The sequence below is a fragment of the Poeciliopsis prolifica genome, unplaced genomic scaffold (assembly GCF_027474105.1).
Source record: "Poeciliopsis prolifica strain line A6 unplaced genomic scaffold, Auburn_PproV2 SCAFFOLD119, whole genome shotgun sequence".
NCBI classification, from domain to species: Eukaryota; Metazoa; Chordata; class Actinopteri; order Cyprinodontiformes; family Poeciliidae; genus Poeciliopsis; species Poeciliopsis prolifica.
Window position 1 is genome coordinate 680,298 of NW_026562494.1, and position 24,520 is coordinate 704,817.

At 50.2% G+C, this 24,520-nt stretch overlaps 1 protein-coding gene, 1 non-coding gene and 1 pseudogene across 9 annotated transcripts; 2 read left to right on the forward strand and 1 right to left on the reverse strand.

Moving 5' to 3' along the window:
- Window positions 1-80: 80 nt before the first annotated feature.
- On the forward strand, window positions 81-4,885 carry LOC129354866 (CLIP-associating protein 1-B-like; annotated as a pseudogene).
- LOC129354869 (U4atac minor spliceosomal RNA) lies at window positions 2,555-2,684 on the reverse strand. Its single transcript, XR_008605205.1, has one exon. It is a non-coding gene; the product is annotated as a U4atac minor spliceosomal RNA (small nuclear RNA).
- LOC129354847 (CLIP-associating protein 1-like) lies at window positions 4,055-23,639 on the forward strand. Of its 8 annotated transcripts, XM_055024378.1 has the most exons (35): window positions 4,055-4,060; window positions 5,071-5,168; window positions 5,660-5,730; window positions 9,411-9,545; window positions 9,619-9,695; window positions 9,763-9,855; window positions 9,935-10,080; window positions 10,150-10,285; window positions 10,860-10,930; window positions 11,296-11,355; window positions 12,645-12,722; window positions 12,792-12,959; window positions 13,035-13,117; window positions 13,625-13,783; window positions 13,866-13,955; window positions 14,025-14,198; window positions 14,992-15,096; window positions 15,221-15,277; window positions 16,251-16,348; window positions 16,429-16,455; window positions 16,590-16,837; window positions 17,110-17,173; window positions 17,379-17,542; window positions 17,688-17,910; window positions 18,257-18,340; window positions 20,401-20,541; window positions 20,753-20,847; window positions 20,927-21,037; window positions 21,625-21,784; window positions 21,852-22,068; window positions 22,134-22,187; window positions 22,252-22,442; window positions 22,672-22,800; window positions 22,969-23,292; window positions 23,449-23,639. In XM_055024378.1, exons 2-35 carry the CDS (start codon window positions 5,086-5,088, stop codon window positions 23,530-23,532), a joined length of 4,200 nt encoding a protein of 1,399 aa, XP_054880353.1. In that variant the 5' UTR covers window positions 4,055-4,060; window positions 5,071-5,085; the 3' UTR covers window positions 23,533-23,639. The 8 variants fall into 8 exon arrangements, with proteins under 8 accessions (XP_054880353.1, XP_054880358.1, XP_054880354.1 ...); XM_055024383.1 differs by lacking the exons at window positions 16,429-16,455; window positions 18,257-18,340; XM_055024379.1 differs by lacking the exons at window positions 14,992-15,096; window positions 15,221-15,277.
- The last annotated feature ends 881 nt before the right edge of the window (window positions 23,640-24,520 follow it).

Sequence of the window (24,520 nt, forward strand, 5' to 3'; positions counted from 1 at the left end):
ATGAGACATAATTGATGATAAAACTGATTAAATTTAACCGCTTCATTTCGAGTGCAGTGTGTCAGTTGAGCCACCAGGCGGCGTCGTTCTGCGGCTCCATCCACTCTGCAGGCTAAAATGTTTAAAGTTTTATAAATAATGTCGTTTTCATCCGGGTATTTACCCTCAGCGGACGGTAATGATTAATTTCAGATTGTCCTGGAGTGAAACGGACAGATGTGTCGGTATCTGGGCTTTAACAGGAGCTGCTGCTCATAAAGTGAAGTAACGGTAGATTGTGTCCAGAGGCAGCATCGTCTCTCCTGGCCGCTATTTCCAGGGAACGGGTCGGTCCATCCGGCGAGAGACTCGGGAACCGGTTACCGGGTCAATAGAAGAATAACTAACCCACTCAGAGAGGTAGGTACCGGCAGCAGAACCGCTGTGGACCCCAGGCGAGGTTCGGAATCCCGGTTAGCAGTTAGCCGTCGCTCAGTTAGCCGCTAGTAGCCGCTATTAGCCGCTAGCTGCTCTGTGGTTAACCTGCTGGTTGAGTTGCTAACTAGCGGTTAGTTAGTATCAGACCGCAGCGTGGATGTTACAGCCTGCTTGTGAGTCCAGATTCAGGGTACAAACCTGAGAAGCTGCTGGTTAACCTGCTAACCAGTTCAGTTAAACCAGATAAAGATTGTTAGCCAGAACCTACAAGTCATTATTCAGGGTATAATGTTCACCTGGCAGGTTACCTGGCAGCCAGCTGTGTTTACTTGCAGCCTGTGAGTCCAAATTCAGGGGAAATGTTTCTGTTTCAGGCTGGAGGGAGAATGAAGAGCATCCTTCCTCTGCAGGACATCACACCGTGTTAACCAGAACCAGAACCGGACCAGAACCAGAGGAGACATGGAGGAGGACGAGGAGGAGCAGATGAGCAGCATGGAGGACCTGCTGGACCTGGTTCTGCAGAAAGACCTGGGCCGGCGGCTGCAGGTGGGACCGAGATCACCGAGCTGGTGCTCCACCCGGACCGCTGTCCCGGGCTGGACCAGGACCAGAACCTGCTGGACAGGATGGTGGACGCCCTGGCCAGCTCCTGGGTCAACTCCAGCAACTACAAGGTGAGTTTCTGACTCGGGTCGAACCGGGTCAGCAGGGAGGAAACTCTCCATCGTCTAGTTAAACACTGAAAAGTGTGGCAGGCAGGCATTTGTTTTCACCCACTTTACTCTGACTGGTTCTGGTTCTGGAAGGACTGCAGCAAAAACAAAGGAGCTGGATTAGCAGAGTTGGTCAACATGGATTATTGAATAAAATGAATCAGAATCATTTGATTACAACTGATTGTTCCAGAACCAGTTCAGTGAACCAGAGTCCAGATCTGAACCTAGATCTAACTGTGTGTGAGCAGCTGGGTCAGAACCGGACCTGAAGGGCAGGTAGAACCGAGCGGCTCCCCGGTGCCTCGGAGCTTCATTTACACCGACCCAGTTTCTAGTTTCTAGTTTCCTTCCCGCTGATTCGCCGCCTGACAGGAGGAACCCGTCAGAACCGCCACATCCTCCGGCCCTGGAGCGCCACCTACTGACCCCTGTGGTTGATTTAATCGTTTTAAATAAATGCTGAATAGATGTAAAACTTAAAACATTTAGATTTAAATTTCTTCTGGCTCAAACAAATTCATCCTGAGTTATAAGAAAAGGATTTGGGTCATTTTGTTTCAAAACACCTGCTAATATTTAGCCAAGTTTAATGAATTAAATTTAGTCAATTATTCAGTAAAAGTTTCTGGATAAACAAGTTTCCACTGAATATTAAACTGCTTATAAAAAGGAAATTAAGAAACTTTTCCCAGATTACAAATAAAACGTCTCCAGCTGCATCAGCATCATTCACTTTTAGAGACCGCTAGTACTCAGTCAAAGGGCCACAAATGGCCCCGGACCTCTGCTTCAACACGCCTCCTCTGGATGAAAGAAACAAAAATTATTGATCACTGAGGATTAAATTTGCTCCAAAAATATTCAGAAGTTCTCAATTCATTTCACATATTTTCTAGAAAAATAACCTTTTGTCCAAAAGTTGTAAATTCACAGTTTAAAATGATTAGTTTTCAACTTTGTAGAAAAAAATTGGCAATTTTTACCTCAGCAAATTTACAGCTTTAAACATAATAAAATACATGGGTTTTTTTTCTTAGAAATAAGTGAAATGAATCTTAATGTCTGAGTTTTTGTGGCGCCACATGGCTCAGAGGTAGAGCAGGTTGATGGTTCGATTCCCGGCCTTTTGCTGCTTGTCTTCTCTCTTCCTGTCCAGCTTCTGTTGAATAAGATCTTTAAAATAATTTCTGGGTATTTGGTAGAGAAATGCGCTGAATTTGATTAACAGTCCATAGTACCTACTCTTTGCATAACAAACATCATTTTTTTAAAAAAATTGCAGTATTTGATCCCAGTGTTTATTCCAGAAATCTATATATTTTGAAAGTAATGCTGATATTGCGGTATATAAGTGTGATGCAATACCGCGTTCCACCACAGGGGTAGTAATCCCAGTCAATCACTGAATTTTGAGCCGTTGCTCCAAAAATTGCACCTTAGCCCGAGCGCATGCGCTCTGGTGATGCGGATGTGTTGATTCGGTGTTAGCAGGGAGACTCTCACTAGCCGTTCATTGAGCCGCCCGGTCCACCCCGAGACAAGGAAAGCTGCAGGGCGGTTCCGGTGGTGGTTCTAGTGCGGAGCGAGTTTCCTCCTCAGTCACGGTTCCGACCCAGATCTCCCGTTTCCTGCACTGTCCGCCTCGCCTCTCCTTCTTCTGTTGAATCCGCTGATTTAAAGCCAGTTATTCGGTCCAGTTTGTAGCTTTTTGCCGTTTCTCCCCGTTTACTGCTCAGTACCCAGAATCCTTAGCGGCTGAGCTGCGTTCTGATTGGCTGGGTGTTTCCTGCTTCACGTCGGCGTGTTTTCCTCTCAGGTGGTTCTGCTGGGGATGGAGGTTCTGTCGGCTCTGGTGGACCGGCTGCAGGAGAGGTTCAGGACTCAGGTGGGAACAGGTGAGGACAATAATAGACATACAGAGGAGAACTGGAGAAATAACAGCTGAGATGTGACAGAATATTGAAATCAGTTTGAACCTTTAGCAAAATAACATTCAGAGTAAAAATTGCAGAATGACAGTGTGAATTAAATAAGTCCTATATAATTAATAAAACACATCAATACAGCATAAAATATGAATAAAAATGAAATATAGTGAATAAAATAACATCAACAGCTACTATAAAATATAATATATAGTACAGAAAAACCAAACAAATTAATTCAATATCTAGCATTAATTATAGTCAATAAAAATAAACACAGAAATTAGGAAAAAGGCATGAAATACAATAAAATATATACTTAATAAAGGAAATATGAATAAAATATAGTATTTCAATATACACCTTTAATTGTAAAACATATAAAAATAAAAGTAGTGAATTAAATAAATGTGTAATAACATATTAAAATAAATCATTTAAAAAAGTGAGTAAAAGCACATTTAAAACACTGAAACTTAGATCCATGTGGAATTTGGACAAAAATAATCCAAGATAATATTATTAAGACATGATGAAATATTCCAAATGTTGCCTCCTATCTATCACGTCTCTCTCCCAGTCCTGCCCAGCCTGATGGACCGGCTGGGCGACTCCAAGGACCAGGTTCGGGACCAGGACCAGGCGCTGCTGCTGAAGGTCATGGACCAGTCGGCCAACCCCCAGGTAGCTGCGGCGGCTGAACGCTGCTTCCTGTCCAGGTGAGGCTCTGACCCCCTGCTGTGTGTCTGCAGTACGTCTGGGAGCGCATGATGGGAGGGTTCAAGCACAAGAACTCCCGGACCAGAGAGGGACTCTGCCTCTGCCTCATCTCCACCCTCAACGTGTGAGTGTGTGGCCCCCGACCCCTGACCTCTGACAGTAAAGCGGTTTGTGTGTGTTAGTGTCCTGCTCTGTGTCTTCCAGGTTCGGCTCTCAGAGTCTGACGCTGAATAAAATCGTTCCTCACATCTGCAACCTGCTGGGAGACCGACCAGTCAGGTACGACCCGGTAACTCTGAGCCCACTGGTTCCAGTTCCTCCAGTGCTGGACTGGTCTCATTTGGTCTGCAGCTCCAGTTTAACTCCAGAGGAGCTAATGGTGCTAATTTAACCTGCATGTGTAGAGCTGGCTTCATTTAAGATATCATCCTTATTTCACTATTTTCTTCTGTGTATTTCTATTATAATTTTATATTATTATGTTTTTGATGTAGTTATCAATTTTACGAATATTATTATTTAATTAAAAATTGCTTGATATTTTTACCTATTTTAATATAAAAAAATTTTTTTTCACACATTTTATTTTCCTCAGAGTTTTGTCATATCTTTCAGTTATTAAGTGCTTTATCATATACTATTCTTCTTTGTGTTTTATTTTATTATTATTATTATTATTATTAATTTACCAAATATAGTTTAGTTATTAAAATTTAAATGTTATTTTCCAAGGGCTAATATTATTTACATATCTTATTAATTTTCCTTTAAGTTTTATTTATTTCCAAAAGTTTACTTTTATTGGACTAATAAATAATTTATTAGCTTTTTTTCTATAAATTATTAGTTTTTTAATAGAATTATTTGTTGCATAAATTTTCCCAGTTTTCTGAGTGGAATAATAAATCAGGCTTTATTTGTAGTGCAGCGCCCTCTGCTGGTCAAACAAACACTGCAGTGAGGAAACCTTTGTTTTCCTGCTGGGGTCAGGACCTCTGGTCTCCTCTTGGACAGTCAGGTTGGTCTCAGAGTTTCTGCGTCCTGATTGGCTGCAGATGTCTGTCATCACCAGAGTCTGACTTCCTGTTCAGGACAGGAAGCTGAGCCCACCCGCCTCACTTCCTGCAGCCAGAATCTCTCAGCAACAAAACCCTGAATTTACATTTCAGAGGCCTCTGAGTCAGACTTTGATTTATCTGAAAACACTGAAACATTTTATTCCCTTTAGTTTGAATAAATTTCTCCTGTATGGAGTTAAATTCCTGCTGTGTCTCCATGTTGGTGTGAAGGTCCGTGATGCAGCCATGTCCTGCCTGGTGGAGATCTACCGCCATGTTGGAGAGCGAGTGAGAATCGACCTGGGGAAGAAAGGGCTGCCTCAGTCACGGTGCGTTCAGGGACTCCTCACCATGTGGTTTTTATTCTGCCTCAGTCACGGTGCGTTCAGGGACTCCTCACCATGTGGTTTTTATTCTGCCTCAGTCACGGTGCGTTCAGGGACTCCTCACCATGTGGTTTTTATTCTGCCTCAGTCACGGTGCGTTCAGGGACTCCTCACCATGTGGTTTTTATTCTGCTCAGTCACGGTGCGTTCAGGGACTCCTCACCATGTGGTTTTTATTCTGCCTCAGTCACGGTGCGTTCAGGGACCGATGGTCCTGTGTTTCTGTATTGGGCTCCTCTTTACAGCTCAGAACAGAATCAGTCTTCCTCTTCCTGTGTGACCTCTGACCCCGTGTCTCTGATTGTTTGCTGTCTCGTCTGTCTCAGAGTTCCTGCTCCAGTTCTTTGACCCGTTTCGATTGTGTCCCAGGTTCTGAGTTCGGCCTGCAGCCTCAGCGTGTTGCTGCTGATTGTTCTGTGTTTGTGCCTCTGCAGGCTCAACATGATCTTCAGTAAGTTCGACGAGGTCCAAAGGTCGGGCAGCATGGTGCCGTCTCCTCTGTCAGGTAAGAACGGCCGATCAGCACCGAAGGTTCTGGTTCTGGTCGGCTGCTTGGTGGGACCCAATCTGAGACTACAGAGTCAAACTGTCCCAGGTTTGATCCTCTGCTCTGAAATGTGATACAATGTGATGGATACATAAGATAATATGAGATAATAAAAATCTGGTGCCCTGATACATATAGAACATATGATAAAATGCTAAGATGTGATTCCATACAGTCCAAGCTGTCATGGATTATGTTCCTGTGTGATTTAACAAATGGATATAAAGTTACAGTCTGTCTGAATCCTGGAGAACGCCGTCCCTCTTCCTCCAGCTCAGAGGGAACAGTCCAAGTTCAGGAGTCAGACTTGTCCTGGTGTCTTTGGGACACAAGGGTTCAAACTGGGCCCCCGCAGCACAGCAGCAGCTGAGGCTTTTATTTTGTAGGAGTGGCGTCAGCTGTCGTCCTCACAGTCACAAGACAGAGAGGCAGCAGAGGAGGAAGAGGACGGAGCAGCACGGCGCAGAAGCTTTCCTCCACAGGTAAATCCTCCTCTTCACCTCCAGCCGGCTCATCAGGATCTGTCCTCTGACCCGGTCCAGATTCTGACCCGGTCCAGATTCTGACCTGCTTCCTGTCGGGTCAGAAAGTCCAGACGTGAAGGAGCTGCTGGTGGAACAGGAAGAGCTTTTGTCTGATTCGTCCTGGAGCCGCTCTAGGAGTCACAAGCCGCCTCTCGTTCAGACAGGAATGAAACCAGCAGCTGTTCTCCGTGTGGGTCGGGATGTGGAGCCGCAGGCCGGTACCGCCCGCTGGACAACAGAGATCCGGTTGGTCCCGGCTCTCCCGGTTCTGAGCCTGACCCGGCCCAGTGAATCAGAGGAATGTCTGAACGGAGGAGGATTAAAGCCAGCTGTCCGGCTCCATCAGAACCGGAGCCGCTGGACGGGACCGCACAGTTCAGCTGGAACCGGATCTCTGAGATGACCCGATTGTGTTTGGTTCTGACTGTCTGCATTCAGAGGGCTGCAGCTGCTGCACGTCGTTCTGCTGCGCATCGCCCCAATGCATTCATTAGTCAGATGAACAGCCGCCTGTTTATCATTAATGCACCGATCCACTGTTTTCTGATCCGATATCTGACATTTACAATCAGATATTGATCCAGTCAGAAACAGCTGAATTAGCCTTAATGTTTGTCTGAAATATGTAATTCAGAAATAAAATCTTCTAAATTACATATTCATGGCCACCTTAGGGTTTATGGTTTATGGCATCAGTGAAAACTTCAACTTTAGACGCTTCTTTAAACGTCTCAGGGACCGCCCAGAATCATTCTGAGGGCCACTAGTGGCCCCGGGGCCGCACTTTGAACTCCCCTGATTAATACTAAATATTGAGCTACATCATGTGTAAATATTTCCCATCAGGACTTGCTCTGACTGACTTATGACTCTTTATAAGTTAATGTAGTTTCATTTAACATTTTATTATCTTATTTCAAATTATTATATGATATCAATCAATCAGCTTTATCAATACTCTGAGGTAGATTTGGTTTCAGTGACTCAGCTTTGTTGCTAAACTGGAAACTTCACATAGAATAAAATATTAAAATATTTGAATTTTATTATTACTTCTAGTTCAATTAAATGCTTTTAATATTTTAAGATCAGCTTTTATTTCACATTTTCTGTTTTTAACCTAGTTAAATATTTCAAGATAATTTATTTAACTGGTGTATTTTAATGCTACAATCAGTTGCAAAGAAATATTTTGAATAATTTTCCTGCTGACTCATCACTTTGCTGCTCCGTCCTCTCTGACTCCGCCCCCTCCCCCTGATTGGCTCCTCCTCTTCCTGCTTTCCTCCATCCTCGGTCGTCTTCCTCCATCCTGTGTGGAGAGAATCAGAGGACGAAGGAGGAGGAACAGGAGGAGGAAGAAGAGGAGGAAGAGGAGGAGTGTTTGGTTTGTCTGGAGCGCCGTCAGGCTGCAGCTGCTGGGCCAGACGGAGCGGTCGGAGCGGACGGAGCCGGCATGCTGAGGAAGCTGGTCTGCAGGAGGATCTGCTCCTGTAAGCTGCTCCTCTTCCTCGGCATCAGAACCAGACAGGAAGCCGGCGGAGGGGGCGGAGCCTGATGGTTGGGAGGAAGTTTCAGGATGTGAGGAGGAAACTGATTCGGATCAGCTGAAACAAACTGGACTCTACTGCACCGGTCCGAGTCTGGTTCTGGTCCTGGTTCTGGTTCTGTAGAACTTCTGCTGGTTTCATGCTTTTATCTAGTGGAGGAAACTCTTTTTGTGCTTCAATTCATTTCCTCCTGCTTCTAAAAGCAGCTGAAAAACCAGCCAGATGTTTTCTGGATGAAGTTATGGTGTCTGGAAAATGAGCCATTTAAAAATGTAAAGCCTCAAATCAGAGCAACCCCAGTGAAGCCCAGCATGCTACCTAGCAACATACAGCTGGTTTCCCAATGTCTGCGTTGTACAATGGCTGCTGGAAGAGATTAGAGATTTGTTGTTGATTGGCTGTGCAGGAGGCTCCACTTCTTCTTTTCAAAGATGTCTGGTTGTATAATAGTGCATCTGTTTGCAGCCATTTTCAGGTGTGAGTGTGAACGTTGAGCTGGGGGCGTGGCCAGCAGCTGCTGTTTGGATTTAAAGTGACAGAGGGCCTAAAACAGCTCAGCCGAGTCAGAACTGATCAGACTGAAGCGGAGCGGTTCTGGTTTCATATCAGACTCAGAGGGAGGTTCTGTCTGGACAGAACCAACGTGAAGCTCGCTGGCTTTACCTTCAGTGACCTGCTGATGCGTCGGCTCAGTTTGGAACAGGATCGATTGCTTGCAGGCCGGCTCCTGCTCTGGCGGTAAAGCTTGCTGTGTTTTAGTCCTGATGACCAGAGAACATGCTCTGTTGTTGCTGCCACCTGCTGACCCCCAAGCAGTTCAGAAATCACTGCATGCACCAGAACCATCCTCTGCAGTAGTTCTGCTTCTTCAACACCGGACCCATTGTTCTGTCTGCTGTCCGGTTCTGGAGGAATCTCAGGAATCTGCTGGGATTCAGCAGCGAGCCTCGGCCCGCCTGCTGGGGCCCGCCTGCTGAGGCCCGCCTGCTGGGGCCCGCCTGCTGGGGCCCCCCTGCTGGGGCCCGCCTGCTGGGGCCCGCTGAGCTATCGGGTTCATTCACACCAGGCCAGTTCAGCCCAGTCTGTTTTAAACCAGTTCTGTTGATGAGGTGTGAATGCTAAGCTAATTCTGGTCTGGGTTCAGTTGAAATGAACTCTGGTTTGAATTCATATGTGAACACCAAGAGGCTCCAAAAGCAGGAATTAGACAACAGTGCAAGGCATTCTGGGTAAATAAAACCAAAACTAGCGTGCTAGCCTAGCGTTAGCAGAAGAAATGTTTCCTGGTCTTTAGCCAAAGACTAAAACAAAGAGAAATCTTCCAACTGCTAAACTCTGATGCCTCCATCTTGTTTCCATCTGGTGAAACGGGAAGTTATTTTTGTCATTACTTGTCTTGTGTGGCGCCCCCCCAGGCCAGGAGGGGAACAGTTTGGTTTGACTCGGAGCAGAGATAAAGAGAACCACAGCAGCTGGAGGTGGAGATGATGGAGATCTGGTTCCAGTAGAACCGGGTCAAGCGGACCATCTGGTGTTAAAACGCTCCTTGTCATTTGTCTTCCAGATAAAACCTTTGAGGACGATGAGTCGGTGGACGGCGGACGTTCCTCGTCCAAAGCAGCCTCTGTGTCTGGGAGGAAGGCGGTGAGCATGGGCTCGTTCCGGCGGCCGTCCTCGGCCTCCAGCAGCAAGTCTGCAGGTCAGAACCGGAACCAGTTCTGCCCCACATGTCCACGTGTCGGCTGTGTTTCACGAGGCTCTCTGTCCTGCAGGGCGGGACGGATCGAGTGCAGGAGCTGTGGATGAGGAGGATTTCATCCAGGCCTTTGAGGACGTTCCCACAGTTCAGGTAAGACGTCTTCTTCCTCCCTGAAGCCTCGTCCGTTAAACCTCAGCTGCTGCGTTTCCTCCACCAGATCTACTCCAACCGGGAGGTGGAGGAGGCCATGACCAAGATCCGGGACGTGCTGTCGGACGACAAGAAGGACTGGGAGCTGAGAGTGGCCGCCGTAAGCCGTCTTCTCCTCGTGTCGGTGTGGATCCTGTGTTGTTCCTCTGACCTCTGACCTCCGCCTCGTCTCTCCTCAGCTGAAGAAGCTCCGCTCGCTGCTGCTGGCCGGAGCGCCGGAGTTCGACTGCTTCCTGCAGCAGCTGCGGCTCCTGGAGGCGTCCTTCAAGCTGTCCGCCAAAGACCTGCGGTCTCAGGTGGTCCGGGAGGCCTGCATCACGCTGGGGTGAGGCCGCGACCTTTCACCTCTGGAGCTCCTCCGACCCTGACTAGTAACGTGTCCTGTCGCCTGCAGCCACCTGTCGGCGGTGCTGGGCAGCCGTTTCGACCACGCCGCCGAGGCCATCATGCCGGCCCTCCTCAACCTGGTGCCCAACAGCGCCAAAGTCATGGCCACGTCGGGTGTGGCCGCCATGCGCCTCATCCTCAGAGTACGACGTGCACTTCCTGTTTCTGCTCACCACGTCTTAAAGCTGCCCTGCTGCACAAAATTCACTTTTTACATGTTTCTGTTTCTGCTGCTTCTAAAAACAGACCAAGATCTAAAATAACACCAGATGGTCTTTGATAATAAGTTCATGTTTGTTTAGTGTCTGGAAAATGAGCCATTTTAGAAACCTGCCAAATATTGTCATGCTGTACAGTTACCTGGCAATCTCAGCTGATTTCCAGCAGCTTTTTCTGCTGTACAATGGCTGCTGGAAAAGACGAGAGTTTTATTGTTGAGTTACCATCCAGAAACCAGTTTGTGCTTTCTGGTTGGCTATGCAGGAGGCTCCACTTCTGCTTTTCAAAGCTGTAAAGCAGAACAAATGTAATTTGAATTGAAAATGACCCTACAGCAGCTCAGAATGGATCTTCTGATTGTTTAAAGAAGCAGCGTTGCTCTCCTTGAGGCTCCAGAACCCAGGAAGCTGCATGAACAGGAATCTCCTCCGTTCCACAGCATCCTGGTTCTGATCCATGAAACGTCCTGCAGCTTTTCTTTGTCCTTTCGTTCTGCAGCACACACACTGTCCTCGCCTCGTCCCCATCATCAGCAGCAGCTGCTCCTCCAAGTCTGTGGCTGTCAGAAGGTCAGAGTGGATCCGCTCTACATTCATCTGTTGTTACACAGAACAACTTTAATTCATTCATTTTCATCAATTATTATATTTCAAGTAGTTTTTAAATTAATGTATTTATATGGATTATCTATCTGTATAAAATTGTATTTTATTTAATTAGTTATTATTTTTATATTTAGTTTTTAATTCTGTTAATTATTTGATATTAATTACTGTAGTAATATTTGATTGTTCTAATAATTTTCATATTAACTATTTTCTTACTGATATTTATCATTTTGTTTTCTGACAAAATGATAAAAATAAATAAATAAATGTTCTTTTTATTTTAGTGACGTTTTCCTTCCACAAACTTTTCCTGTCTTGTTTTCCAGACGCTGCTTTGAGTTTGTGGACCTGATGCTGCAGGAGTGGCAGACCAGCAGCCTGGACAGGTACACACACACACACACACACACACACACACACACACACACACACACACACACAGACACACACACACACACACACACACACACACACACACACACACACACACACACACACACACACACACACACAGACACACACACACACACACACACACACAGAAACACACACACACACACACAGAAACACACACACACACACACACACACACAGAAACACACACAGACACACACACACACACACACACACACACAGAAACACACACACACACACAGAAACACACACACACCTACACACACACACAGAGCGACACAAACACACACACACACACACACACACACACAGACACACACACACAGAGCGACACAAACACACACACACACACAGAAACACACACACACCTACACACACACACAGACGCACACACAGACACACACACACAGAGCGACACAAACACACACACACACACACACACAGACACACACACACACACAGAGCGACACAAACACACACACACACACAGACGCACACACAGACACACACACACAGAGCGACACAAACACACACACACACACACACACACACAGACACACACACACAGAGCGACACAAACACACACACACACAGACACACACACACACACACAGAGCGACACAAACACACACACACACACACACAGACACACACACACAAACACACACACACACACACAGAAACACACACACACAGAGCGACACAAACACACAGACACACACACACACACAGAGCGACACAAACACACACACACACACAGAAACACACACAGACACACACACACACACAAACACACACACACAGAAACACACACACACACAGAGCGACACAAACACACAGACACACACACACACACAGCGACACAAACACACACACAGAAACACACACACACTGACGGCCCAGACGGCTCCACCTCCACCATTTCCATGGCGATGGGGGGACACCGGAGCGTCTCTCTGTGGCATCGACTCGTCTGAGTCCAATCAGAACCGGAGAGTCAAACTCAGAGGCTGGATTGGGTTCATTAGAGATCGATGCTGGTGAAGCACGGTGGAGGCAGAGTCATGATGTTCAGAGGCCTGAACGCCGCATCAAGTGATTTAATGTGATTTTACTGTCTGGATATTTATTTACATATTTATATATAAAGTTCATTACTTAACATCTGTCATTTCTCTCCATCTCTCTCTCTCTTCCCTTTTTCTCTCTCCTCTTCCTCCCTCTGTCTCTCTCTCTCTCTCGTCCTCTCTCTCTCTCTCAGACATAGCGCGTTGCTGATGGAGACGATAAAGAAGGGGATCCATGATGCTGATGCTGAAGCTCGATCTGTGGCCAGGAAGTAAGGAAGCTTCCACAAACACAGCAGCTCCAATAAGAACGAGTCTGGCTCTGACCTCTGACCTCTCAGGTGCTACTGGAGCTACCAGGGTCACTTCAGCCGGGAGGCGGAGCTTCTGTTCCAGGGCCTGGAGTCGGCCTATCAGAGAGCTCTGCAGGCCCACCTGCGGAGCGGAGACGCCCTGGTGTCGCTGCCGGCCTCCGACCGATCCTCGTCCTCGTCCCAGGAGAGCCTGAAGTGAGTTCAAAGGTCACCTGGGGCTCACCTGCTGGAGCCTTCTGCCTCTAACTCTGTGGCCTCCTTCCTCCTCAGTCGGCCGCTGGCGATGAAGAGCTCAGCAGGAAGCAGCAGCAGCAGAGGTCAACATCAAGGTCAACATCAAGGTCAACATCAAGGTCAACACATCACACCTCAACATTGAAACCTGCTTTGTTTCATCACATTTAATTATCATTTGATTGCATAATATTTCCTATATAATCATAAAATATTTGTTTATTTCAGTTTTTATTGTGGTCATGCATTTCAATGTATCACATATGAATGTAATATATTGATGGATGTTTTAATTATTCTAGTGTCACATTAACATTGAGTAGACAGAGAGATGAAATAACAAACAGCTTTTAGTTTTAAAAGCATAAATGCATGAAAATAAAACCAGCTGATAAAAAATATAACTAAAAAACATCAACAGTTCAAATCTTTATCGTCTTTCAGCAGTGATATTACCTCACTGACCTGATTACAGGTGTTAGAGATAAACAGTTTAACTGCAATAAAAACAAAAATTCAAATAAAATGAACTTGTCATAATTTCATCTCATTTTGAATTATTATATTTAATTAAAAACATTGTAAAGTGCAGAGCAACAACTAACTGGAAGCTGTTGGACCTGCAGCCAGCGCCCCCTGCAGGCCTGGAGCCGCCTCGTCTCCAGGCGCTCTGCAGCGATCCCGCAGCGACGTCGACGTCAACGCCAGCGCCAGCGCCCGCAGCAGGATGCCCGCTGTCAGCGCCGCCGCCGCCGCTCTTCCTCCTGGATCCTACGCTTCGCTCGGTCAGAACCAGAACGTCTGTCCGGCTCCGCCCGCCTCTCAGGGATCACGGGTTGTCCTTCATCATCTTGTCTTCATCCTCAGGGCGAGTCCGGACCAGGAGGACGAGCGCCGGAACCGGTCCCGCCGCGACGGCCGGCCGGAGCCGAGGGCAGGTCGTCTCTCAGTCCCAGCGTGAGTGAAGAAATTCGACGCCTCGGTTCGTGGTTCTGGTCCACTCTGACCCGGTTCTGTTGGTTTCAGCCGGCAGCCGGTCCGGTTCTCCGGGCCGCCCGCTCGGCTCCACGTACGGCCGGATCCTGAGGCCCGCCGCAGGCAGCAACGGCGCCCCCTGCAGCGCGAGCGACAAGACGCGACCCCGAGGTCACCGCAGCCAGGGCTGCAGCCGAGAGACCAGTCCGACCAGAACCTCAGCCGGTAAGAACCGCTGATAGGCAACAGGCCCAGATCCACAGAACCTGGTCTGACTGGAAGAAAATGATGTTCTGTTATATTTAGATCTATTTCCAGTGATTCGAATATATTTTGTTATTTAAAATTAGATTTTTAAGTAAAGACTAATAATTTTTATGCATGTAGTAAAATTCATAACATCATGAGAACTTTTGACCAAAATTATCTACAAAATAAAACATTTAGGTGAGAAAGTTTCACTTTTTAAACCATCTTTTGTCTCATTTCAGAAAGTAAAACTTATTTATATAAAGATCCATCACACATAGAATAAACCTTTATTTATTATCCTGATAAATTATTTGTAATTTTGGCTGCAGATAATATTCAGAAAAATGTAATCAATGACACAAAACATTATTTTTAATGTGTAGATGTTATAGTTATGTAAATACTTTATGAAAACCTGGATATCATCTGCAAACTGCTGCAGTTTTTTGGTTTTCTTGGTAAAATGAAGCCAGACGTGATGAAAGCTGACAGGAAGGAGAACAGGAAGGAGAACAGGAAGGAGAACAGGAAGGAGAACAGGAAGGAGAACAGGAAGGAGAACAGGAAGGAGAACACAGCCCTGCCGTTGGCCATGTTGCCATGTTTCCTGGTTTCTCCACCATTTGGACACAGATCCTGCATGCTCCTCCTCCATGTTGTCCTCCTGCTGTCTAACCCAGCCTTTGTAACTCACTGCATGAAGCGCTGTCCTCTTCTCCTGTCCTCTTCTCCTGTCCTCTCCGTCCTCTCCGTCCGGACTCTGCAGCCCGGAGCCGGATCCCTCGGCCCAGCATGAGTCAGGGCTGCAGCCGGGAAACCAGTCGCGAGAGCAGCCGCGACACCAGCCCCGCCAGGGGCTTCTCCCCACTGGGTGAGTACCTGACCGCGGCCCTGTGGCCCTGTGACCCCGTGACCCCGCGGCCCCTGAGCTGCCAGCGTCTGCTTTAGACGCCTCAGAGTGAGGGACCTGCTGTGGTTTCTGTTTCCTCCTGCAGCCAGCCGGCCTCATTCCCGTTCCACCAGCGCCCTGTCCTCTGCAGAGGGCTGCTCAGGTGAACTCTGACCTCCTCATTTATTCATGCTCATTTACCTGCATGGCTGAGTCAACAGCCCCATGCTGCGGGGTCAAAGGTTAAGAGTACCAGGAGACATGCCTGGGCTTGCTGCTGATTTCAGGAGCCGTCCTGCTGCGTCTTGTGTTGCATCTCTACTGAAGTTTGAGCTGCTTCAGGTTCCTGGTTGCTTTGGGTCCAAGAGTCACACTGTAAAAACACAAAGTCTCACCAAGTCGTTTGTCTGGTTTTATTAAAAATAAATAACAGTTAAACCTGACTGCAGGTGAAATAAGACAAAACTAACTTTTCATCACGATGCAGCAGCTTGTTTTAGGTCAGTAATTCCTTAGTGTTGATGAAAATGTTTTAGTACAAAAGCGTCAGTATTATGTAACATGGACTTCTTAAGCTTTCCATCATGTTTTGATGGTTTTCCTGCGTTGTTGCTCTGTTTGCTTCTTTCTTCTTTGAGAAATCCTTTAATCTCCGTGGCAACCGCTGCTAAACACCTGGTGGACTTAGCTCCGCCTTCGAGGTGTAGCTCCTCCCCCACTGTGATCCTTCAGACTAGCCAAGCGAATTAGCAAACAGCTGGTGGAACTGCTGAGCTGGTAGAAAATAGAGGAGCCATGTTGGGATGACTTGTTGGAGGCGGAGCTTCAGAAAGAGCAGGATCTTCTTAAAGGGACAGAGACCTTAAATCAAGAAGTCTAATTTTTTTGAAGTCATATTTGACATATATTTAGCATTTTATAAAAACCGGAGGAAACATAGGTACTAAAATGAGCTACACACACAAAGTTCTGTCCCTTTAAGACATTATTGACTGAAAACAAACTCCTATATCAATACATTGGCAGTAGAAACTAGACAATAGTAGTTGGTAAGATTCTGTTTATTCGGTGATGTGACAATGATGATGATGATGATGATGCTGTCCCGTCTGACCCTGCTGTCTCTTCCTCCTCAGACCGCCTGGCCCATCAGGCCCGGATCTCGGCCTCCGTCAACGCCATGCGGGTCCTGAACACGGGCACCGAGGTGGAGGCGGCCGTGGCCGACGCTCTGGTAGGAAGCAGCTGCAGTTTCCCTCTCTCTGTCTGATCTGAGCTCCGTGGTGCTGATGTCGGGTTTCTTATGACTTCCAGCTGTTGGGAGACTCCAGGAGTAGTAAGGTAGTAGATCCTGTGTGCCTGCATGCAGCGTGTTTCAGACTTTCATCCTCAGCAAACTCTCCGTCCGTCCGTCAGCATGTCCGTCTGTCCGGCCGCCGTCAGGCTTCCTGCTCACTCTGGTTCTCCTCCGACAGCGGCGGCCCGTCCGGCGGCGCTTCGAGTCTCCCGGTATCTACTCTGACGACGACGCCAACAGCGACGCCTCCAGCGCCTGCTCCGAGCGCTCCTTCAGCTCCAGGAGCGGCGGCGCCGGGCCCCACTTCCTGCGGCAGACGGAGGACGTGGCGGAGGTCCTGAACCACTGCGCCAGCTCCAACTGGTCGGAGAGGAAGGAGGGCCTGCTGGGCCTGCAGAACCTGCTGAAGGGCCAGAGGTCGCTCAGGTGGGCCCATGAATCACTGAGACGCAAAAACCTTTAACTTCAACAGAAACTCGTTCATTTACATTTAGATACGAATCAATACGTTGCTTTTTAAAACCATAAATATGAAACAATCAGCAACAGAAACAACAGGAGGACATGGAGCGCAGAAAACTAGTAGAGTTTCAATGAACCATCTGATTGGCAGCTGAGGTGGGCGTGGCCTGGCAGGCCGGCCAATCAGAGAGCTTGTTGTTTCTGCGTGAGCCTGAACAGACTCTGTTTGCCTCCAGCCGTGTGGAGCTGAAGCGACTCTGTGAGATCTTCACCAGGATGTTTGCAGACCCGCACAGCAAGGTGAGGACCTCCTGACAGGAAGCAGAAATATGTCACTTCCTGTCAGACTGTAGGCAGGAAGCAGCTTGGACTAACTCAGTGTTCTCTGTTGCATGTTGCTCTCTGCACTGGACTCTAACAAACCCAGAGAGTAAGTGGTTCCTCCCTGCAGCTGCTCTTTGTCTCCTTCCTCCTGGTCCTGACCCTCCTCTTCCTCACCTGCCAGGTGTTCAGCATGTTCCTGGAGACGCTGGTGGACTTTATCGTCCTGCACCGGGACGACCTGCAGGACTGGCTCTTCGTCCTGCTCACCCAGCTGCTGAAGAAGATGGGCGCCGACCTGCTGGGCTCGGTCCAGGCCAAGGTCCAGAAGGCTCTGGACGTCACCAGGTCAGAACCAGAACCAGAACCGGAGGATGGTTATGTTGTAGCCCAACGAGAGACCGGGGCTTTTATTGTGAAAGAGGCAGCCTCCTGCTGATTGGTTGTTTAGCCTTTCAATAATGTCAGATGATTGGTTTGTGGCGTCCCTCAGGGAGTCGTTCCCTCTGGAGCTGCAGTTCAACATCCTGATGCGGTTCATCGTGGATCAGACCCAGACGCCCAACCTGAAGGTCAAGGTGGCCATCCTGCGCTACATCCAGGCTCTGGCCCGACTCATGGACCCGGCCCACTTCGTCAACTCCAGCGAGACGCGCCTCGCCGTCTCACGCATCATCACCTGGACCACCGAGCCCAAGAGCGCCGACGTCCGCAAGGTACCGCGCAGTGCATCATGGGAACCGTCCTGGACCGGGCCGGGAGGATTCAGAACCTTAGAACTTATGGCATTATTGGGATCAAAGATTAGAAAGATTGTAGCAGATCAAAGGATGAGAGAAAAACATCAAAATGTCCAAAACAAGATCTAAAGACTTAAGATGAACAGAGACAGTTTCTAGAAATAGATCAATTTGATCAACTCATAAAACTATTGTTATTATTTGCTTCTCTTTTGCCTCATTTGATCATTTATACAGTTATTGATCCTCTGGCAGAAATAACCGTTCACATAATCAATAACTGATGGTGACAACGAGACCATGAATGTTTCTCCCCCCTCAGACGCTCCACACCTGGGCAGGTGAGGATCGCAGCTCCACCGCCTCTCTGCCCCGGGAGGGGCAACTGGAGGAGAGGTGCAAGCAGGTAGAGCCGGCATGAGAGGGGCAACAACCGGGTCACAACTGGGCAACAACCGGGTCAGAACCGGGCAACAACCGGGGCAACAACCGGGTCACAACTGGGCAACAACCGGGTCAGAACGGGGCAACAACCGGGTCAGGACGGGGCAACAACCGGGTCAGAACGGGGCAACAACCACGTCACAACGGGGCAACAACCGGGTCAGAACGGGGCAACAAACCGGGTCAGGACGGGGCAACAACCGGGTCAGGACGGGGCAACAACCGGGTCACAACTGGGCAACAACCGGGTCAGAACGGGGCAACAACCGCGTCAGAACGGGGCAACAACCGCGTCAGAACGGGGCAACAACCAGGTCAGAACGGGGCAACAACCGGGTCACAACCGGGCAACAACCGGGTCAGAACGGGGCAACAACCGGGTCAGAACGGGGCAACAACCGGGTCACAACGGAGCAACAACCGGGTCAGAGGGCAACAACCGGGTCACAACGGAGCAACAACCGGGTCACAACGGGGCAACAATCGGGTCACAACGGGGCAACAACCGGGTCAGAACGGGGCAACAACCGGGTCAGAACGGGGCAACAACCGGGTCAGAACGGGGCAACAACCGGGTCAGAACGGGCAACAACCGCGTCAGAACGGGGCAACAACCGGGTCACAACCGGGCAACAACCGGGTCACAACGGGGCAACAACCGGGTCACAACCGGGCAACAACCGGGTCAGAACGGGCAACAACCGCGTCAGAACGGGGCAACAACCGGGTCAGAACGGGGCAACAACCGGGTCACAACCGGGCAACAACCGGGTCACAACGGGGCAACAACCGCGTCAGAACGGGGCAACAACCACGTCACAACGGGGCAACAACCGGGTCAGAACGGGGCAACAACCGGGTCACAACCGGGCAACAACCGCGTCAGAATGGGGCAACAACCGGGTCAGAACGGGGCAACAACCGGGTCACAACGGGCAACAATCGGGTCATAACTGGGCAACAATCGGGTCACAACGGGGCAACAACCGGGTCACAACAGGGCAACAACTGGGTCAGAACGGGGCAACAACCGGGTCACAACAGGGCAACAACTGGGTCAGAACGGGGCAACAACCGGGTCACAACGGGGCAACAACCGGGTCAGAACGGGGCAACAACCGCGTCACAACGGGGCAACAACCGGGTCACAACGGGGCAACAACCGGGTCACAACGGGGCAACAACCGGGTCACAACGGGGCAACAATCGGGTCAGAACGGGGCAACAACCGCGTCAGAACGGGGCAACAACCGGGTCACAACCGGGCAACAACCGGGTCACAACGGAGCAACAACCGGGTCACAACGGGGCAACAACCGGGTCACAACGGGGCAACAATCGGGTCAGAACGGGGCAACAATCGGGTCAGAACGGGGCAACAACCGCGTCAGAACGGGGCAACAACCGGGCAACAACCGGGTCACAACGGGGCAACAACCGGGTCAGAACGGGGCAACAACCGGGTCAGAACGGGGCAATAACCGTGTCAGCACGGGGCAACAACCGGGTCACAACCGGGCAACAACCGGGTCACAACGGAGCAACAACCGGGTCACAACGGGGCAACAACCGGGTCACAACGGGGCAACAATCGGGTCACAACGGGGCAACAATCGGGTCAGAACGGGGCAACAACCGGGTCAGAACGGGGCAACAACCACGTCACAACGGGGCAACAACCGGGTCAGAACGGGGCAACAACCGGGTCAGAACCGGGCAGTTTTCGGGTCATAACGGGGCGGAATCGGTGTCAGAACCGGGCGGTTTTCGGGTCAGACCCAGACAGTTTTTGGGTCAGAACCAGGCGGTTTTCGGGTCAGAACCGGGCTCTGTCACTAACCTGGCTCCTGTTTCTCTGCAGCTGCTGCATGCGTCTGCAGAAGCTGCTTTCCTTTCTGACTGCATGTCCGCCGCCTGGCTAACACGGCTCTGACCCGTTCTGCAGGTCCGGTCGGCGGCGGCGCCCCCCGGTGGAGGCACGGGGAACCGGAGACGTCATCCGGTCCGGTTTGTGTCTTGCAGGCGGCCCAGGTGGTTCTGATCGCCCTGTTTGAGCTCAACACCCCGGAGTTCACCATGCTGCTGGGAGCGCTGCCCAAAACCTTCCAGGACGGAACCACCAAGCTGCTGCACAGCCACCTGCGGAGCGCCGGCGTCGCCACGGTAACGCCCTTCACCTGACCTTCGCCAATTGTACCTAAAGCAGTGTCAGTCTGAAGGTAGTGCGGTGACCTCTGATGACCTTTGGAAACGCTTTTATTCACACGTTTAAACTTTGACTCAAATGAAGCTGATCTGGAGACGATGAGGAGAAACGTCACTCAGGTGTGACTGCAGGTTTCCTCCACAACCTTTGACCTTCTGCTTGCTCCAGGAGGCTCCGGGCGACTCGGCCGGCCGGACGCCTGCCCGACCCCCCGGCAGCCGCAGCAGCCCGCTGACCTCGCCCACCAACCACCTCTCCCCCAGGTGAGAACGGGACGTCCTGACCCGGCGACCTCCGGTCAGGACCCAGACTCTAACCTCTCTCCCCCTCCCCCGCCTGCAGTCGACTGTGGGGCTGGAGCGCCGACGGCCTCTCCAAATACCCTCCTCCCTTCCCCTCCCCTCTTCCTCCCTCTGCCTCCCTCAAGGCCTTACGGCGAGCGTACTCTCCCAGGTAACCCCGCCCCCCACCCTCCACCCATCGTCTGTTTGACTCACCTGTTGTCCCAGGTGTCGTGTGACCTCATCAACATCATGTCCATCCAGGTTCCTCGACCCACAGAGGCTTTGCTAGGCATGGACCAAACCCAGTGGTGGCACTAGGCTAGGGTTAGCTAAGCAGCTAATGCGCTAATAGCAGAGCTCATTTAAGCTAATGTTTTAGAGTCGACTCGTGTTCAACATTTATTAATACAGATTTGATCCTATAGAGGGCGACGTGTTGCTTCTTTGACATGGTTTCATTTAGCGCATTATCTGATGATGGTGTCTAATGCTTCAGGGTCAGGATACATAATATTTATGATTTAGCCTTTAGCGTTAGCATTGCTCATGTTTCTGATGAGCGACTTAACGTTAGCTGTGCTAACCTTTCGGTGACTTGTGCCACCACTGTTGGACTGTTGTTGGTCCAGTTTGAATAAAACGGGTCCAGTGGTTTGGAGGACAGAGTCCAGGACTGATCCATGTCCTGCAGGACTCGTCCATTCAGTGTCTCCCGCAGTAGCAGCAGCACCTTCAGCCTGTGCTCCTCTGTTGCAGCATGCTGGAGTACGACAGTGAGAACCTGAACACCGAGGATCTGTTCTGCTCCCTGCGCGGCGTCTCTGAGGCCATCCAGAGCTTCAGCTTCCGCAGCCAGGAGGAGCCGGTGGAGTCTCTGCGGCGGGACGGGAAGCGGGACGCGAAGCGGGACGGAACGGTCAGTGTGTTCACGCCGCCTCGTCCCACCAGGCTGGGTCTAGACGTCATGGCTGTTCTGCTTCCAGGCCGGCGTGGCGGCGCCGTCGAACCCAGAGCACCGGTTCTGTGGCGACGTGACGGAGGGCGGCAGGACGGCTCTGGACAACAAGACGTCCCTGCTGAACACGCCTTTGCCTCGCTCGTTTTCCGGGCTGCGCTTCAGGGAGTACAACCCCTACAACTACACGGACGGCTCGCCGGAGAAGCCCGGCCCGGAGGACGGCGCCGAGCCGCAGAGAGACGGTGAGCTGGACGTCCTGCGGCGGCTCGCCGGGTCCGTCACTGTCTAACTTTGGCTCCCCCTGCAGGCCGGCGGCAGGAGTGCAGAGAAAACAAGACGCTGAACGCCAAGAGCTTTCCAGGTAACAAACCCAGAGCTTCAGCAGAACCGCCGCTTCCCGTCCTAACACGGTTCTGTGGCTGCAGCCGGGTCGGCGGAGCAGCTGGAGCTGGTGGGGGAGCTGCTGAAGGAGCTGTCCCAGGCCGGGGACCAGGAGGACAGGCGGGGGACTCTGCTGGAGCTGCTGAAGGTGGCCCGCGAGGACAGCCTGCTGGTGTGGGACGAACACTTCAAGACCCTGCTGCTGCTGCTGCTGGAGACGCTGGGGGACAAGGACGTGAGTCCAACCGGACCGGTACTGACTCACAATGTCGTGAGATCAGTAGCATTTATCAGAACCTGTTTGACTGTAGGTGTTTTATTTTGGAAACTAACAATGTCTTCCACTTCCTGTGGGAAACATTCCTCACAAAATGACAGTTTTTAAGAGTCAAAGTGTAAAATGTGTCGACTGTTTGCTGTGAAGTGATCCGTCAGTCGGTCGTGACCCGCTCCGTCTCTCGCAGCACTCGGTCCGGGCGCTGGCTCTCCGGGTTCTGAAGGAGATCCTGCGGAACCAGCCGGCCCGGTTCAAGAACTACGCAGAGCTGACCATCATGAAGACGCTGGAGGCTCACAAGGACTCGCACAAAGAGGTGAGGCGCCGAAAGCTGCTGCCGCCGCCGCGCAGCAACACGGCTAAGATGATGAACATGATGTCATCATTTGCTGCTCACTGACTGCAGAAAAACTTCAAGTTCAATGCATCTTAGGTCACTTTGCCTCAGTTTGTGAAGAAGACGTTGCTGCTCTTCCTCCTCCAGGTGGTGCGTGCGGCCGAGGAGGCGGCCTGCGCCCTGGCCGGCTCCATCCACCCGGAGCAGTGCATCAAGGTGCTGTGCCCCATCGTCCAGACCACCGATTACCCCGTCAACCTGGCCGCCATCAAGATGCAGACCCGCGCGGTGGAGCGCGTCTGCAGGGAGCCGCTGCTGCAGCTGCTGCCGGACGTCATCCCCGGCCTGCTGCAGGGCTACGACAACACGGAGAGCAGCGTCCGCAAGGCCAGCGTCTTCTGCCTGGTGGCCGTCTACGCCGTCATCGGAGAGGAGCTCAAGCCCCACCTGTCCCAGCTGACCGGCAGCAAGGTACGCCGTTACCCACAATGCCTCTGTCTGCCTGCCTGCATCCAGACACGCCGTTACCCTCAGTCTCATGACGCAGCAGAACCAGGATATATTTACCCAAAGTTATCATAATTTAAGAACAATTATTCCATAAAGTGACTTTCTGCTGTTCTGCAGATGAAGCTGCTGAATCTCTACATCAAGAGAGCTCAGACCTCCACCAGCAACAGCAGCAGCTCCTCCGACATCTCCTCCTACTGACCCACCTGGACCTGGACCTGGACCTTCACCTCCACCTGGACCTGGACCTCCACCTCCACCTGGACCTGGACCTCCACCTGGACCTCCACCTGGACCTGGACCTCCTCCTGGACCTCCACCTCCTCCAGCCTCAGGAAGAGGAGGAGCTTTAAGGATGAATGTAGAGATCTTCACTGCTGATCATCTGGCTGGCCAATGACGGAGAAGCCTGCAGGATGTCACTTCCTGTGGGACTTTTTTCACTTCCTCCTTAAAGCCTCACCTGTCATTGTTCCGTTCCAAACCACGTCTCTGACTTCCTGCTGCAGGTTTTAGATTTTAACGGTCAACGTGTCGCCGAGGGTTCTGGACCTTTAAGACTTTCAATCAGTGGGCGTAGCCAATCAGAGCAGGAGGCGGTCTCTATGGCAACCAGAGATGCTTCAGTTTGATCTTTTTAGTGCGATTTTACCAAGTAATTAATGATTGATGATTCCACGCCTGTAAATATTGTGTTTCCATGGAGACGCAGCTGATGGCGATCCACAGCTGTTCAACTATGCATGAGCTGGATGAAGGTCCTGAGGAAGACTACTGCTGGTCCCTCAGCGTCACTCTGACTGCAGCTGCCAATAATCAGCATTAGGATTTCAATATTGATCATCAGCAGAGGAGCCGCTTACAGAATGTGAAGAGTTGGATGGATCGACCAGCAGCCAATCAGACTCAACCTGAGCGATGGACGCACCAATCAGCTGAGCTTTGCTCTGATTGGCCAATCAGTGTGAAGTCTGGACTTGAGCAATAATCAGAAACTGTGTGGATTTCCTCATCAGCACACTGGATGGTCTAACTGCTGCTTCCACCAGGAGGCGCCGCTGTTACCTCACTACTACTATTATTATTATTATTATTATTAGTATTATTATTATTGTTGTTTTAGCTCTGCGGTTTATTGACGGGCGGCAGCAGCACCACAATAAATCTGTCACAGAATACAAACGCCTCA